The sequence below is a fragment of the Pygocentrus nattereri genome, chromosome 19 (assembly GCF_015220715.1).
Source record: "Pygocentrus nattereri isolate fPygNat1 chromosome 19, fPygNat1.pri, whole genome shotgun sequence".
In the NCBI taxonomy this organism is placed as follows: domain Eukaryota; kingdom Metazoa; phylum Chordata; class Actinopteri; order Characiformes; family Serrasalmidae; genus Pygocentrus; species Pygocentrus nattereri.
In genome coordinates, this window is record NC_051229.1 from 4,865,508 (window position 1) to 4,884,007 (window position 18,500).

Here is an 18,500-nt window from a genome sequence, read left to right on the forward strand (position 1 = left end):
CCTTCTTGGTGCTATGTAGAACCCTTTTCAAAAAAGGCTCTATATAGAACCATCTACAGCACACTGTTCAACAATCTGAGGATCCCTTTCATGATGCAAAGAACCCATTAATCATGCAAAGCGTTCTTAGATTGTTTGATTTCTTTACCAAAGAACCCTTGGAGAACCATCTTTTCTAAGGGTGTAGTTAGTGTAGCACCAACGGTAGCCGGACTAACAGATCAGTCATGGCTCTTTTTTATCCATGGTGATGGAGTTAAATGAGACTTAATGGTGTTTATTGTCTAGCAAAAGCAGAAGAGCTCAAAACATTGTGTCTGGCAAAAACATCTTACGTAGTGCAGCTCTATTCACTTCCTATAGTAACGTGTGTGCATGACAGAAATAAGAGGATTCTTCCTCACATTAATAATCTCCTGTGGCTCCGCCCCCTCCTCCACCATGTGCAGCTTGGCTCTGCCGCTCCTTTCGTTGTCACGGATATCGATGGCCACCTGAGAGGCCTTCACCGTCTCAAAGCGGTTACACTCGCTGCCTCTCCAATGAAAGATGTCCTGCAAACATACAAGCCACATACAACACACTGTTAGCAATGATTACTACCGGGGAACGTTTGAGAACATATTTTAAGTTGGTCTGACAAATCGGTCGTTAGGGAATCCCAGGGGGTTGCTAAGGCGTTGCCAGGTCAGTTTTATGGTATCCCAGGTTGTTGCTAAGGTGTTATTAGGCCATTTCTATGTTATCCCAGGTTGTTGCTAAGGTGTTACTAGGCCATTTCTATGTTATCCCAGGTTGTTGCTAAGGTGTTACTAGGCCATTTCTATGTTATCCCAGGTTGTTGCTAAGGTGTTGCTAGGCCATTTCTATGTTATCCCAGGTTGTTGCTAAGGTGTTGCTAGGCCATTTCTATGTTATCCCAGGTTGTTGCTAAGGTGTTACTAGGCCATTTCTATGTTATCCCAGGTTGTTGCTAAGGTGTTGCTAGGCCATTTCTATGTTATCCCAGGTTGTTGCTAAGGTGTTGCTAGGCCATTTCTATGGTATCTGAGGTTGTTGCTAAGATGTTGCTAGGCCATTTCTATGTTATCCCAGGTTGTTGCTAAGGTGTTGCTAGGCCATTTCTATGGTATCTGAGATTGTTGCTAAGATGTTGCTAGGCCATTTCTATGTTATCCCAGGTTGTTGCTAAGGTGTTGCTAGGCCATTTCTGTGGTATCCCAGGTTTTTGCTAAGGTGTTGCTAGGCCATTTCTGTGGTATCCCAGGTGGTTGCTAAGGTGTTGCTAGGCCATTTCTATGTTATCCCAGGTTGTTGCTAAGGTGTTGCTAGGCCATTTCTATGGTATCTGAGGTTGTTGCTAAGATGTTGCTAGGCCATTTCTATGTTATCCCAGGTTGTTGCTAAGGTGTTGCTAGGCCATTTCTATGGTATCTGAGGTTGTTGCTAAGATGTTGCTAGGCCATTTCTATGTTATCCCAGGTTGTTGCTAAGGTGTTGCTAGGCCATTTCTGTGGTATCCCAGGTTTTTGCTAAGGTGTTGCTAGGCCATTTCTGTGGTATCCCAGGTGGTTGCTAAGGTGTTGCTAGGCCATTTCTGTGGTATCCCAGGTTTTTGCTAAGGTGTTGCTAGGCCATTTCTGTGGTATTCCAGGTGGTTGCTAAGGTGTTGCTAGGCCATTTCTGTGGTATCCCAGGTGGTTGCTAAGGTGTTGCTAGGCTATTTCTGTGGTATCCCAGGTTGTTGCTAAGGTGTTGCTAGGCCATTTCTGTGGTATTCCAGGTGGTTGCTAAGGTGTTGCTAGGCCATTTCTATGGCATTTTCATTCAGTAGATCTAATAATGATTTAAAGCACTAACTCAAATGGTTTCTTATCACAACGGACACAGAAACCAGGCTGACACCACCTGCTAAGTGCAGGTCATTTTCTGCTATTGATGTTCACCTGTTAGATTTAGAAAACTGTACCTTGCCCAGATCTATGATGAAGCAGTCTCCTTTGTTGAAGCTGGCCCAGGAAAAGTCCACTTCAGTGGCTCTGATGACCCTCCTGCCCTTAACGTGCAACAAACGCTTCACATTGGCCTCATTGGTGACTACATGATGGAACCCTGAGGCAACACCACCTTTCTGGAATGAGAAACAGGAGAAAAAGTGAATTAAAGGCGTGTGATTATATAATATACATTTGACTTCTTTGAAAAAAGGCGCACAAGGCTTGTAACAGTATAGTATAGAAATGTTATGATATGATATATTCTTGTAGTTCTTGCACCACAGTGCAATGCATTTTCAACACAAAGGTAAAAAAAAAAAGTAAAATTCACTTTACATTTATTTTGTGGCCAAAACAGACAGCAGCACTTGCTGAAAACATAAATTGTCCTTAACAGATTTTACCCAATTTTTAAGTAGCTACACATTGTAGTGCTGAAAATTCCTATATTACACCCAGTATCATACAACAGTTAGTTCTGGCCACGCAAGCTGATTGGTTGAGAGGCGTTCAAACTGTGCTGTTATTTCGCATCACGTTTTTTTCACAAACACTGTCACTCCGCTGAGACGCCGTTGCTAAGCAACGACTTTCACAGCTGTAGGAGACGCTCAAGCCATTTGAACGTTTTTACTTCTTACTTTGCCACAAACAGAAAACGGACGCTGTTAAAATCACATCTGACCGACAGCCGGTTTGGTCCGACTCTGAAGACGAGACCACACTAAATTCCCAAACTGTCGTCGCCACTGAGCAGCTTTTCAGTCGGCAGCTGTGACAGAAGAACAGCTGAACAACCTGGAATCAGTCAGAAATGAACCCAACACCATTCGCCAAACTAAACGGGCTGTAAGAAGCTTTACAGACCGGCTGGAACAAAACAACATTAATACTGATCTGGACAAACTGACCAAACTGAGCTGAACCTGATATTGGGTCCGTTTTATGGCTCAGTCTGATTTGGTCCGACTCTGAAGATCAGACAAGTCTGGCGAATGGTGTCGGGTTCATTTCTGGCTGATTCCAGGTTGTTCAGCTGTTCTTCTGAAAAGCTGCTCAGTGGTGACGAGTTTCTGAATGAAAGGTAAGAGAGGTTTTGCCTTCTTATGTAAAGTTACTATTTTGGAGGTACTTGTTTTTCTTAGGACAGCGATGATATGCTGCACTGACAATGTGCCTTTTTAAAAACATGTTTCTGCTTGGCATTTTCTCACAGAAGAAACTGCCAGTACAAAGCGGTGAATTAAAAACAGGCCCACTTTCTGAGGTCTGTTGTGTTGAAGCTTTCTGTGGTAATGAGACCGGCATGTCTGTGGTGGAAAGAATGTTGCATGACTGAAGTAATGAATGCCTTACACTCTTACAAAGGATTGCTCTCCCAGGGTTTTACGCTAAAAAGAATGTATCTGTATAAAACCATAGAACCATTTGCATGCTTAAGGGTTCTCTGCACGGTGAAATGGTTCTTCAGTTTGATGAAGAATGTGTCGTATATGTTTCTATACAGACCCTTTTTGAAAATGGTTCTAAATAGGGTTTTTCTACTGTTACAACGTCAAGCTTATAACAATAGAAAAAAGCTTCTATATACAACACATTCTTCCCTATTCTGAAGAACCATTTAAGCATGCAAGTGGTTTGATATAGAGCTCACGGTTCTAAACAGAACCATTCTCTTTACTAAGAACTCACGAAGAACCATCTTTTTTCAGAGTGCATAGTTGCTCCTTTGCCTGGTTTTAACCTACAGTGCTCTGACACAACATGTCAGTAAAAGTCAAGCTAATCAGACTTTGATGGCTGGTCCAGACCTGCAGAACAGGAACCAAGCCCAAACCATGCAGAGAACCCGTCTTTCAGGTTGTAACTGGCACTTCCTTCAGTGCTAAAGCGCATTTAACAGAAAAGCAGAAAGTCTTTGAGCCTCAGCCTCTTTTCATTTTCTACACTGGATTTACATTATTCCAGGTTTTCCAGGCTACATGACAATAAAGCGAGCTTCCTTATCCAATCCCACCTTCAATGTCCTCACTGCCTCTCACTTGTTATAGAACTTCACAATTCTACTGTATAACTGCACAGAATTTCATTATATTACTCTATAACTCACTATATTACCATTTCACTATGTGTTACCTCACAATGTAGCTTTATAATAAAGCATTACTGTGAATTTATCATGCAAAGGGTGTTCTTTGGCACGACACTAAGAAGAATCAACATGAAGCATAAAATATTATAAAATACACATTTTTTGTTATTATGATTAATAATCGACATCAACAAGAATTCCAACAAGAAATGTAGTTCCCTTAGAGTATGGCATTGTTGCCAAGCAACTATGGACCGCTGAACGAGGAGGTCGCCCATTACTGTATATTCCGGTAATTTCATAATCTTTTTAACTTTTTTGTCATATAACCATGAACATATGACAGCACTGTTTAATCCAAAACCTTTGCTTTATAAATATGTTTTGGTCACCAAATTACCCCAGTGACACTTATTTAGCACCAATCCAGCGGCGCCCTCTTCTCACGCTGGGGCTGAATCTCGAACGGCTCCCTGCTCCCTTCCTAGTGCACTACGTAGGAATTTAAATACTGGATCCTGCAGCCCAACAGAGCAAAATACAGCTAAGAAACAGTCGTTTGGAACTCGGACACATCCTCACTCGATAAATGATGCACTGTTTGGCTGAAGAAGCTAGAATTTCGAAAGTATGTCACAGTTAACACACTGTTTAGGGAGTACGGAGCCGTTTGGGATTCAGCCTGGGTTTGATGCGACTTCCGACTGAAACACACACATCTGAAGTGTGTATTCTGTCACGATTGGCTCCTCCCACTCCTCCGTGCTTTTCTGTTTACTTTTTATCGTCCATGTGCCTCTTTGTTTGGTTTCCTCCCGGTTCTGCCCCTTGTTTATTGTCTCCGCCCTTGATTGTTTCCACCTGTTTACCACCTGTGTCTTGTGAACCCTCGTTAGCCCTCTTGTATTTAAGCCCTGTGTTTTCCTGAGTCTAGTGCTGGTCTTTGATCGTGTTTGATCGTGTTTGATTTGTTTGGTGTGTTTATCCGGTGTTTCTCATTATGTCTGTTCCCCGATCTCTTCGTCTTGGCTATTTGAACCTGGACCGTTCTGACCATGACCCTGGATTTACCCTTAATAAAAGTCGCTTATCTCCACATATGCGTCCGCCTCCTCGCTCCGCGTTACAGTAATCCATTCATTCATTCATTTTTTAGACTTTCATGCTGCCATTTTACAGTTAATCATACAGTAATTACTTTAACTCAAGCCTGTGATATTAATGATGGAGGTGTTTAGGCTGTTTAGCTATCGGACCAGTTCTAGTTAAGAACATTAGTTGTCAGCCCCTCAGTTTGAACAAAAAACAGGTTCTTACTTCGTCAGTACACCCAGTGCTCCAGGCGAGCGGCAATAGAGTCAAAGATTTTATTAACAGCAGAAGGATTTTTCAGTTTTTGTGCCGTGGTGTAGACGTGGCGAGGTGGTCATTGGCGTGTGTAGATCGTGGATTATACAACGGCCTGAACTCGGCTCAGACAGATTTTAGGACTGGAATTATCCATTTTGTAACTTTTTTAGTTTTTATAAATCTGTATATAATTCAATTATATTATTGCAGAACTACAGACTTCCGCAAAAGTTCTGGCACTCTGGTCAAAGTACATGCGTGGCGTTGATTTTCTAAGTGACAGTAAGTTAAATATGCAATATTTTTGCAAATGTTTGTGCACAATAGCTACTAAAAATAAAATATAAAAACTCAAATTTGTGCCACATTTTACATTGTATTATTTTTTCCAATATTTTTCCAGTAAACAAAAAATACGCATTCAAATAGAACTGTATTACTTGCAGAGAATGTTTTAGTTTATTATCATTTTTAAAAAAATCAAAAAATGCAATTTGATCAGGGACACGTAAAATTTTACCTAACACCATAACTCCATTCTATCACTTTCGAGAGCAGACATTACTATAAACAGCCTTAGGCTTGAGGTTTTTGCCGCAGATAAAATAAAACCATGTAAAAGAATATTAAAGTAAAGAGAAATGCATCTGGCTTTGCTGGATTTTGAGGTTTGGAAGTGGCTCCACTTCCACTAAACTGAACACAATTGGGCTCAGTATTAGATAAGGTACCACCGTCTAACTGGATTTGGATTTGTAGAAAAATCTGCTTTTGTGAAAATTTGCTATACTTGAACTAAACTGAATAACACTGTGTAGAGTTTCATATTTTATATATATGCATGCATGTTGTACTAATGATTCGAAGTATTAAGTCCTGCGATTATACCGATTGATAATCTCTGAAAGAGCCATTTGATTCCCACCTTATACTGGATCCCTGATTTAAAGTAGCCCAAGAAAGTGAGGGACTCGTTATTCTGGACCTCACGGAACTGCACTGGTTTCCCGCCGAAGTAGTCGTCCAGCTGGGAGGAAAAGATGGCAGCTACTCCACTTTCGTCCTGAGAACATTCGTCCCCTAACAGTAAAAAAGAGGAGAAAACACAGAGAAAGAAAACAGAGGCAAGTTACTTCATTCAGTGCGTACATTTGTTAGTGCACTCGGAACGGTAACTTCCCAGAAAAAAGGAAAACAACAGCCTTAACAGCTGGTTCTGTAATTTAACCTCCTGAGCTCTCTTTGTTGGTACACTGTTCAAATCCTCACCCCAACCGGCGGACAGACAGCATTAGAAGAGCCCCAACACTGGACAAAGCGCTCCTGTCTGACCAGCTTTCAGCTCAGTTTAAACGCTGTTAGCGTTTCTAGACCCTTTTCCTCTGTAACGGCACTTTATCCTAATCTAAGTTTTCATTTCTTACTCGACCTTTTCACCATCCTAATTAAATCTGTAATCTGTTTTTTCGTTTCATGATTTTCTCTTTTAAATCTATTGTTTTATCATGTTCTAACCATGTGTTTAATTTCTTCAACTTAAAACTTCAAGTTTTATTTTATTTTTTTTAAAACTGCATTTTCTCATTTCTAAATCACTTTGAATGGCAGCTGTGTATGAAAAGCGTTGTATAAATAAACCTGCTTTGTCCCAAATCTACTGAACTTTAGTTCCATAGCAGATAATAAATATACTGAATATTTCTTAAGAATTACTGAACAATGTACAGTAGTTACAGAATAACTAAAAATAGTTAATAAATAGTTTTAATAATTTATAGTGTTTACTGAGTAATTTATAGCAGTTACTAAATAATTCATAGTGGTAGTTACTGAGTATTTTATACTTAATACCAAATAATTAATCGTTTAGGAATCATTCACATTAGTTACTGGATAATTTATAATAGTTACTGAGTTATAATAGTTACTGAAAAATTCATGGTAGTTATTGAACGATTTACTGCAGTTACAGAAATAATTTGCAGTAGTTACTGAGTAATTTACTGTAGATACTCAATAATTCATAGGTACTGAATCCATAGTAGATACTGAATAATTTGTAGATACTGAATAATTCACAGTAGATACTAATTTATAGTAGATACTGAATAATTCGTAGTAGATACTGAACAATTCACAGTAGTTACTGAGTAATTTATAGTAGATACTGAATAATTCGTAGTAGTTACTGAGTAATTTATAGTAGATACTGAATAATTCATAGTAGATACTGAACAATTCATAGTAGTTACTGAGTAATTTATAGTAGATGCTGAATAATTCATAGTAGATACTGCATAATTTGTAGATACTGAATAATTCACAGTAGATACTGAGTAATTTATAGTAGATACTGAATAATTCATAGTAGATACTGAATAATTCGTAGTAGACACTGAATAATTCACAGTAGTTCCTGAGTAATTTATAGTAGATACTGAATAATTCACAGTAGTTACTGAGTAATTTATAGTAGATACTGAATAATTCATAGTAGATACTGAATAATTCGTAGTAGACACTGAATAATTCACAGTAGTTACTGAGTAATTTATAGTAGATACTGAATAATTCACAGTAGTTACTGAGTAATTTATAGTAGATACTGAATAATTCATAGTATATACTGAGTAATTTATAGTAGATACTGAATAATTCACAGTAGTTACTGAGTAATTTATAGTAGATACCGAATAATTCATAGTATATACTGAGTAATTTATAGTAGATACTGAATAATTCACAGTAGTTACTGAGTAATTTATAGTAGATACTGAATAATTCATAATACATACTGAGTAATTTATAGTAGATACCGAATAATTCATAGTATATACTGAGTAATTTATAGTAGATACTGAATAATTCACAGTAGTTACTGAGTAATTTATAGTAGATACTGAATAATTCATAATATATACTGAGTAATTTATAGTAGATACTGAATAATTCATAGTGGTTACTGAATAAATCAGTTTTTCCTGGATAATAAGTCTTAAAACACTGTGTTGAAAATGTCTTGGTAAACTTTTGAAGCACACTGAAGGAGTTTTAGTGCACAGAACTGGCCTCCAACTTACTGGCAACAATAAAGCATCAGAGACATAAAGAGACCTGCCAGCACACTCCCCCGAGACCCCCTGTCTGGATCTGTTTATAGAGCTATAAGAACCTAATGGAAACCCTGAGAAACTACACAGACCAAGTTAGGAGTCTTTCCACTCCAGGAACTCTAGTAACCCCATGTTTTTCTGGATTTAACTGAATGAAATATGAAGTATGGCTGTATATAATCGAGCGATATGCAGCAGAAATATATCAAAGCATTTTCATGGCTAGGGCTGGTATAATCAACACTGTTAAAGTAGCCAACAATCTCTTCAATATGACTGACTACTCATTACATATAAGTCATAAAACTTCAATCCCTAAGAAGTGCGCTGACTGCATGACTCCACTGTAGTCAGTAAATACACCAACTTCCAGCACCTCACACTCGATTCTGGCTTAAGCCACATCCATTTTCGACTTGTGACTTAAAAGGAGGTATCAAGCAGAACTTAAGACAGTGGTTAATGGGCTGCTGCCCAATCAGCTACTTGTTACTATGGAGTTTATGCAGTTTCTGTTCAATGGTTGTTGCTGTTGTTGTTGCATGCTGCCTGTAGTTGGTCTAAATCAGTCTTTTTATGCTCCATGCAGGTGTTCAGTGCTCTATAAGTGCTCATCATACACTCATATGACATATACTCACATTATATAAATGCATATCTTGATGTGATCTCTCACAACAGTAATAGCATCATGAAATTGCCCACCTTTTTGTTGGATTACTCTGTATTACATTTACGGCATTTGGCTGACGCTCTTATCCAGAGCGACTTACAATTTGATCATTTTATACAGGTAGGCCAAAGGTGGTGTTAGGAGTCTTGCCCAAGGACCCTTATTGGTATAGTGTAGGGTGCTTGCCCTGGTGGGGGATTGAACCCCAGTCTTCAGCGTAGAAGGCAGAGGTGTTACCCACTACACTAACCAACCACCGTATTAAAGTGTTAATCTCCCCATAGGTTAAAGCTACGACAGCGTTTTAGGGCCTGTTAATAAAAATAAAAATAGAAGACTTTGAAAATAGAGTTGCACTATTTCGAAAAAAAAAAAAAGTCATATTTAGAGAAAAAAGTGGAGGATAAACTGTAAGGGGGCTTCCATGATGCACTGGGGTCTCGGTTGCTGTACCTGGCGCCGGAGCTCCACTCACTCTCGTCTCTCTGTGGATCATTTTGATCTTCATTCTCACTGTCTGTGAAACTTCATGCCCTCTTTGAATGGGGGGAGATGAAGCACCTGACAGCCGTGTAGACGACCCTGCCTGAGATTCTCCTTCAACAACACAGACAGACGGTTTCCTCCGAGTCCGTCTGGCTCTTTATTCTAGATAAACAGTTTCCTGCTCAGCCGTTTCAGCCGGTTCTTACACTACCAGGCTGGTGCTGATGAGCAGGAGAGACGGGGAGGCTGAGTGTCTCTTTATGGGTGAATCGGTATGAAAGTGCAGCTCCGCCAAATCAACGCCCCTCATTAAACACCAGGAGGTGCTGCTTCCCTTCACAAAACCTTTGGCCACAATATTGCGACCTTTCCTGATATTAATGCCAGTTTAATATTGACTTGTTCCTCAAAATAGTACGACTTTATTCTCGAAGTCCACGATTTTTATTTTTTATTAACAGTGGCCCTAAAACGGCATGTTAGAAAGCAGTGGGTTTAAAGGGGAACTGAAAATTAAAAAAAAAAAACTGACATTTCTGCAGAATTTCAGTGGTCTGATGTGAAACGGTTCACTTCTCAGACCCCTTTACAGTGGTGGAACCAAAGCTCTCAAAGTCCACAACACAAAAACTTTTTTAGGGACAAGTTTGCCTAAGAAAGCCCTTCATGTCCCTCTCAATGTCTCACAAAGTTTCAGACATCAGGCAGCGTATTCATAACCATTTCATGTCAAAAACTGGACGTCTGGTTCCTATCACCACCACTGTGAACGATTCTGACTCTATCGTTTCACACCAAACCGCTCTGAATGGCTGTTCACATCACAACAGTTTCATTTTAGAGAAGTTTTTTTAAAACACAGATTAGGTTCCTCTTTAATCTTAGGGATGGGGCGTTAATCATAAACCTAAGCTCATCTCTTAGAATCTCATGGAACATCAAACACTAAACCGCATGAACACAACTCCAGGCGAAGTTCTGCTCTCTGCTCCGCGGAGCTGTAATGACTGAGCTGCTGAACGAGTCCATCTGGATGAGGTCTAGTCGTGGCTGTTTTGATTGGTATGTTAATTGCATCAAAAGACAGTTTATGTTCATCTCGTGGGAAGGAATTCAGTACTAGACAAAAAAGGAAAACGACTCTGAGGGTGTGTCTCAGAGGAGCAGTTGCATAAACCTGAAGGTTAGCATACTTTTTCCTGCTTTGACACAGCCACTAACTCAATAACGGGCTGATTCGTGTTGGCAGCAGGTAAAACAGGAGAAAGTGCAGGGCAGTGGGCCTCCAGCACCAGAGTGCAGAAACACTGCTTTAGCTGACCAAAACTATGGGCTGTAAAATGTTAAACAAGCATGAGAAACCAGCGTAAGACACAGGCCAGTCACAAATACCCTCTTAAAAATAAAAGACCCTAAATTGTTCTTGGCCTGGATGTGTGACTCTTAGAACAACCTTTAATTGGGTTGTTCAGAACAGAACCCTTATATTACTTATATTATCAGTATATCCCCTAAGGGGCCATGTTTAAAAAGGGTAATACAATTACGCTTCCTCACAATAATTTTGCAAACCCTCGCAATGATTTTGCACCCAACGCAATGTTAGATCTGGCAGATGCCAGGAGAACGTTACCTGCTTGACTGCACTCTGCCAGCTGTAAAGTTTGGTGGAGGAGGGATAATGATATGGGTGGTTTATCAGGGGTTGACCTAGAACCCTTAGTTCCAGTGAAGGTAAATCTTAATGCTTCAGCAGACCGAGACATTTTGGATAACTGTATGCAACCAACTTTGTGGGAACCTTTTGGGGAAGAACCTTTTCTGTTCCAGCCTGGCTGAGCCCCAATGCACAGAGCAAGGTCCATAAAGGCCTGGCTAGGTGAGTTTGGTGTGCAAGAACTTGACTGACCTCAACCACATCACACACCTTTGGGATGAACTAGAATGGAGACTGAGAGGCAGGTCCTCTCGCCCATTATCATTGCCTGACCTCACTAATGCTCTTCTGAATCAATGGGCAGAAAATCCCACAGACACTCCAACATCTTGTAGAAAGCTTCCCAGAAGAGAGGAGGCTGTTACAGCTGCAAAGCAGGAACCAACTCAATATTAACGCCTATGGATAAAGTGTCCCATTACTTTTGTCCATATAGTGTGTATAATATATTAATATATATGAACGCAATTAAAAAAAAAAAAATCAATTAAATTGTACCTTCTATTTTGTTTAACAGAGTCTGGTTGCTCTATTAACCTTTCATGTAAGCAATAAATGAACTGATTAATAATACAGTCCTACTAAGATGATCCCTCCAGCTGTGAGTACACACACAGTTGTAACACTGATGCATTTCACAACACATCAGCTCTCTTTAGCTGAAGAACGACAGCACTGAGGAGTGAGATCTGAACATTCTGTACAAAGAAAACCACATCCTTCCTCATCTAAATAAGGTGAAGCAAAAAAGGCAGGACAGTCCATCATCTGCTAAAATGTTACCGAGGAACTAAACAAGCTTCTCAACTGCGGCACGACCAGCTATGAATTTACAATTCAATTCAGAGGCCAAGATTCAATTCCATCTTTTAAATTTGACTTGTTAAATATGTCTCAGTTGTAATCCTGTACTGTACAGACTGTAAAAAAACAACATTTTATTTTAAAATAAAAGATTGCAAAGTAGCACATCCTTCCAAAATAATGATTTTACAAAACAGTTGAATTGAGCAATTAACAATACCAACATATCGGAACAAAACCACGTATTTCCCAAATGGTAACTTCACAGGAGAAGCAAAAAAAACCTACTTTACTTTTAATGTAAGTCAATGGAACCAGAATTCTTGGGACGTTTCTTTTGATCCATCAGGAAATTTATGCACAACGTAAAAGACAACAGACATTTTCAAATTATTTCAAAACATGAAAAATAACAAAAATGGAGATACGAGGTCTTGTTCCGACAGCAGCAGATATATTTGTCCTCAAAAGACGAGGACAGTGAGACACTTGGCAGACGGCGAGGGATTAGTTTTAAATTTGAATTAAAGTTTATTTTTTCGATATTATACTGAAACTGTTGCACCCTTACCAACTGTTGTTGTTTACACTTCAAAACCTCTTCAAAGCACTTAAGATTAAGTGACCCTTTTTAGTCCCACAACCGGGGAAATTCCACCTTTTCATTTAACCCATCCGTGAAGTGAAACGCCACATACACACTAGTGAACATACACACACTAGGGGGCAGTGCACACACTTGCCTGGAGCGGTGGGCAGCCCTATCCACAGCGCCCGGGGAGCAGTTGGGGGTTAGGTGTCTTGCTCAAGGACACCTCAGTCATGCGCTGTCAGTTCTGGGGATCGAACCGGCGACCTTCCGGTCACAAGGCTGGTTCCCTAACCTGGCTCCCTGACCTGGTTCCCTAACCTCCAGCCCACGACTGCCCCCACTTGTTCATTAGTTTAACAGTAACTGCTAATAATTCATAGCTAATACTAAACAGCTCATTTACAACAGTTATTGATCAGTTATGGAACATTTATAGTACTTACTATATAATTATTTGTAGTTAATGAATCATTTATAGCAGTTACTTAACAATTAATTGTAGACACTGAATGTCAGAGCAATTACTGACCAATTCAGTGTAGATACTGAATATCCCAAACTAGTTAATGAATAATATAAGTACTGAATAAATCATAGTAGGTAGTGAATAATTATTTAAGTATATCGCTGACGTCAGAAGAAAACCTCAAATCTCCATTTTTGACGTTTTTCTGGGTTTTTTTTGACGTAATTTGAAAATGCCTGCTGCTCTTCACGTTGTGCGTAAATGTCATGAAGCATGGACCAAAAACAATGGCTCAAAATGAATGGGAAAAAAGTCGGGTTCCACTGACTTACATTAAAAGTAACGTGTATTTTTTCTTTCTCCTGTAAAGTTACCGTTTCGGAGATATGAGGTTTTTATATTAAATAATCCATACTAGATCCTGAATAATAAATGTAATTAATATAAACAGTTATATTAACAACTGAATAATAAGGCTGCAGTGTAACGGGATTTCCTCTTTAACTCTAGTCAAGCCAAACCAATGACCTAGAAGCAAAGCTGGAGACGGTGCGTGACTCACCCAGCCACATGTGGATGCAGTAGGAGGGGGCTTTGGTGGTGTACAGCAGCAGGTAGGCGTCACCGGTGTAGAAGCTGCCGTAGACGTTCTTGGGAACAGGCTTCAGGTCCATGTTCTCAATGCGCCAGATCATCAGACCGGGCTCCTTCCCTGCTGCCTCAAACTCCTTATGGGTCACCATGATGACTGGAACACAGACAAGAAAGGGTTAAACGGTTCAGTGCATGACTTGGGACGTGAACCTTAAAGCTCCTCACGATTCGATATGATTTCCATGTGAAGCTATACTGCATTTCTACATTTCTGAAGGTGCATTTTGTTGGCGCTTCAATGAGGTTTTCAATGTTATGTTATCAGTGCCGCGCTTCAACTGACTTAGGCTGGTTTTTGATACTAGTTATAGCAGTTCTAGCACAAATGTGAACACTGGAAGCATGTAAGATCCATCCATTTCATTTTACTCTTTATTTTGACCCCTTAATTGGCCAGGGCCCACCAGCAGGCCCAAAGTTTTATTACACACTTCTATAGCCTAAGAAAAGCTCAGCATTGAATTGCATTGAAGTCCCTGTAGTTACTGAATAATAAGCCTTAGTATGCAATAAACCTGGGATTTTAAGGGGTTGCAGAAAAGTAACAATAAAGTTAATGAACCATCTGGCAAAGATTTAAGAGCATTCTAGAGGATTTTTCCGTCTCTGCTTGTGCTGTAATAGTGAATATGATCCTCTGTGCAGCCATCATAAACTAAATGGACTCCTAGAGTATTTTACACGAATATATGTAATAAAGAATACGCAATAAAAGTAAGAGACATCGTCCACAGAGGACAACAGCAATACCAGCATGTTGATGCAGGGTTGTATTCGTGCTGTTAGTGAAAATGAACCTGCAGCCATAATACGGCCTCATGCATAAGGTGAAGAAGGCCTGGGGGGCACTTACAATCCAGCTCTGCCCATCAGGCAGCCTTCATGCATCTCATGATGTAAAGCTCTGGACGGATGAAGATGTTGCTCAGAGAATTTAGGAAGGCGTGATTAATAACCTCGTGCAATATAATCGCACACCTGTAAGAAACTGCTTTGAAGTGGTGAAGGCACCTCATTAAAGGGCCCATATCTTGGAATTCTTTTAAATACGACTTTGACGTAGTCTGCAAATATTGATCAATTTCCAGCTCATATCTAAAAGCTAAGCTCCAAAAACAGCCTATTTGGAATGAACTGTTGTGTGATGCCCACCCTTTCGAGCTCAGCCCCACCCATTCATGCTGAAGTTACAGGTTTCCTGCTGCTGCTGTTTGAATGAGGAAGCTTTCAAAAGACACAGGGCAGCCAATCAGAACAGAGCTCATTTACATGCACTAGTCCTAAAGGCATAGTAACAGCAGGAAAATGTTCATGTAAATATGAATTATGACTTACACAGAGCCACACAAACATCATACGTGCATAAAACACAGGGCAAATGTAGCATATGGGCCCTTTAATTCAACCACCAGTCTTTCCAATGAGACTATAATCTTGGCTGCTGATGCTGCAGCTTGCTTTCTCGGTTCTCTGCATGGATGTACACATTTGTTCTATTTCTAAGTTAAAATATGCTACAGATACATCTTGACGTGTACAGCATGACTCTCAGCTTCCTGCTAGTGACCACTTCTTGGTTTCAGTCATTATATGCAAAGGTTGAATGCCTTCTTTAGTGTCTCCTCTCTACATGCAATAAACATTAGATATGAAGGAAAAAAAGGGGCTGGATTACAGTCTACAGGTCTCATAGATCAATAATCTGCGAGTTTTTGTGGAGAAAAGTTGCCAAAAGTAAAAAAACGAGGCTTTTTTTTTAATTCTCCGTTCCACCTTAAATGGTGCAGCGGTTCCATTGGGGCGCCTCAGGCGCCCCAATGGAACTGCTGCACCATTTAAGGTGGAACGGAGAATTCCGACGAAAAGCTTTCTCACCAGCGAAAAAAGTTTGGAAAATCACTTTTATATCCCAACTACTGACCAGAACACGACGACTGCCTTCACATTCACATCTGGACGGCAAGAAACGTGGACTCTGAATAGCACCTAGCTGGCAAATGCCAGCATTCCTGGCAGGAAAGTGCATTTAACCTACTTTTCTCTTTAATAGCATGTAAACTTGAACTGGATTATTACTTCAGACAGGCTCAAACAGTCTCCCCGTCCATTCCTTTGCGCCTAGCGACATGAAAACCAATGCAAAGTCAATGCAAAAGCAAACCCAAATCAAATCCAGTTCATACTGGACAGGATTGACGCAATAAAACAAAAGCAAAGCCTTACTTGGATGTTGAGAAGGTTGCAGAGAGTAGCAGAGCAGTTCTCCAAGCAAAGCTGCTGGCAGACTGTTGGTGGAGTTTCTCCTGCACAGTCAGACACAGATGGAGGGGGCTGGGTCTGTTAGCTTTAGCAGGGCTGTGTCAGTGGTGTGTGAGGGTGGGTGGGTGTGGGGAGGCCTCCACTGAGCTTTGGTGCATTTTAGAGATCACAGTCTGATGTTTACTTGGATTCACTGTATGCTTCATGCGTGGTTTCACTGATATGGTTAAGCCTAGCTGCACTACAGGATTATCAGATGAGGACATCACCACCGACAGCCAAGGGCAATTCCACCAATTATTCAAACTTTCTGCATAATCCAGAGCTGGGAACAAAGTTGTTCAGAGTGGTTTGGTGTGACATGGTTGTTTGGAGAGACTGGTGGCAACCACCAGTGACTCTAAAGCATTCTCTATATGAAATATTGACGGTTGAATGCAACGCCCTGCATACATTGAAGTCCATATGTGGAAACTAAGCTTGTATTGAATTGTATTTACATACATCCACCTAATCAGCTTACAATTTAGCTTTACTTACTCAAGCCAAATATGTATATGTATACACACTGCTCAAAAAAATAAAGGGAACACTTAAACAACACTATATAACTCCAAGTAAATCAAACGTCTGTGAAATCAAACTGTCCACTTAGGAAGCAACACTGACAATCAATTTCACAGCTGTTGTGGAAATGGAACAGACAACAGGTGGAAATTACTGGCGATTAGCAAGACACACTCAATAAAGGAGTGGTTCTGCAGGTGGGACCACAGACCACTTCTCAGTACCTTTCTGCTTTCTGCAGATGTTTTGGTCACTTTTGAATGTTGGTGGTGCTTTCACACTCGTGGTAGCAGGAGACGGACTCTACAACCCACACAAGTGGCTCAGGTAGTGCAGCTCATCCAGGATGGCACATTAATGCGAGCTGTGGCAAGAAGGTTTGCTGTGTCTGTCAGCGTAGTGTCCAGAGGCTGGAGGCACTACCAGGAGACAGGCCAGTACACCAGGAGACGTGGAGGAGGCCGTAGGAGGGCAACAACCCAGTAGCAGGACCGCTACCTCTGCCTTTGTGCAAGGAGGAACATGAGGAGCACTGCCAGAGCCCTGCAGAATGACCTCCAGCAGGCCACAAATGTGCATGTGTCTGCACAAACGGTTAGAAACCGACTCCATGAGGATGGTATGAGGGCCTGACGTCCACAGATGGGGGTTGTGCTCACAGCCCAACACCGTGCAGGACGCTTGGCATTTGCCAGAGAACACCAGGATTGGCAAATTCTCCACTAGCGCCCTGTGATCTTCACAGATGAAAGCAGGTTCACACTGAACACATGTGACAGACGTGACAGAGTCTGGAGACGCCATGGAGAGCGATCTGCTGCCTGCAACGTCCTTCAGCATGACCGGTTTGGCAGTGGGTCAGTAATGGTGTGGGGTGGCATTTCTTTGGAGGGCCGCACAGCCCTCCATGTGCTCGGCAGAGGTAGCCTGACTGCCATTAGGTACCGAGATGAGATCCTCAGACCCCTTGTGAGACCGTATGCTGGTGCGGTTGGCCCTGGGTTCCTCCTAATGCAGGACAATGCTAGACCTCATGTGGCTGGAGTGTGTCAGCAGTTCCTGCAAGATGAAGGCATTGAAGCTATGGACCGGCCCGCCCGTTCCCCAGACCTGAATCCGACTGAGCACATCTGGGACATCATGTCTCGCTCCATCCACCAATGCCACGTTGCACCACAGACTGTCCAGAAGTTGGTGGATGCTTTAGTCCAGGTCTGGGAGGAGATCCTTCAGGAGACCATCCGCCACCTCATCAGGAGCTGCCCAGGCGTTGTAGGGAGGTCATACAGCCACGTGGAGGCCACACACAATACTGAGCCTCATTTTGACTTGTTTTAGGGACATCACATCAAAGTTGGATCAGCCTGTCGTGTGTTTTTCCACTTTAATTTTGTGTGTGACTCCAAATCCAGGCCTCCGTTGGTTAATACATTTGATTTCCATTGATGATTTGTGTGTCAGCACATTCAACTTTGTACAGAACAAAGTATTCAATGAGAATATTTCATTCATTCTGATCTAGGATGTGTTATTTGAGTGCTCCCTTTATTTTTTGAGCAGTGTGTATAGAAAAGCAGGCTAACGTGCAATACTAGGCCACATCTAACACAAACATTAGGCTGGGTTTATGTTAATTTAAGCTGACGTGCAGGTAGCTGGTGCACAGGGATAGTTAATATATGGCACTCAGATGATGTCATCCCACCCATTCACCCACCTGTAGTCAAACA

At 41.0% G+C, this 18,500-nt stretch overlaps 1 protein-coding gene across 2 annotated transcripts in view; it reads right to left on the bottom strand.

The window, feature by feature from the left end:
- Positions 1-18,500, bottom strand: part of scinlb (scinderin like b) — a 42,260-nt gene that overhangs the window by 14,380 nt on the left and 9,380 nt on the right. The window contains exons 1-5 of one of the 2 annotated variants that reach the window (XM_017712287.2): positions 16,168-16,307; positions 13,853-14,038; positions 6,365-6,519; positions 1,970-2,131; positions 405-554 (exon numbers count right to left, since the gene is read on the bottom strand). In XM_017712287.2, coding sequence (XP_017567776.1) covers positions 405-554; positions 1,970-2,131; positions 6,365-6,519; positions 13,853-14,033 — 648 coding nt within the window. In that variant the 5' untranslated portion in view covers positions 14,034-14,038; positions 16,168-16,307. Of the gene's footprint in view, positions 1-404; positions 555-1,969; positions 2,132-6,364; positions 6,520-13,852; positions 14,039-16,167; positions 16,308-18,500 lie in introns of those variants that run through there. The other variant, XM_017712288.2, reaches the window with a different exon arrangement.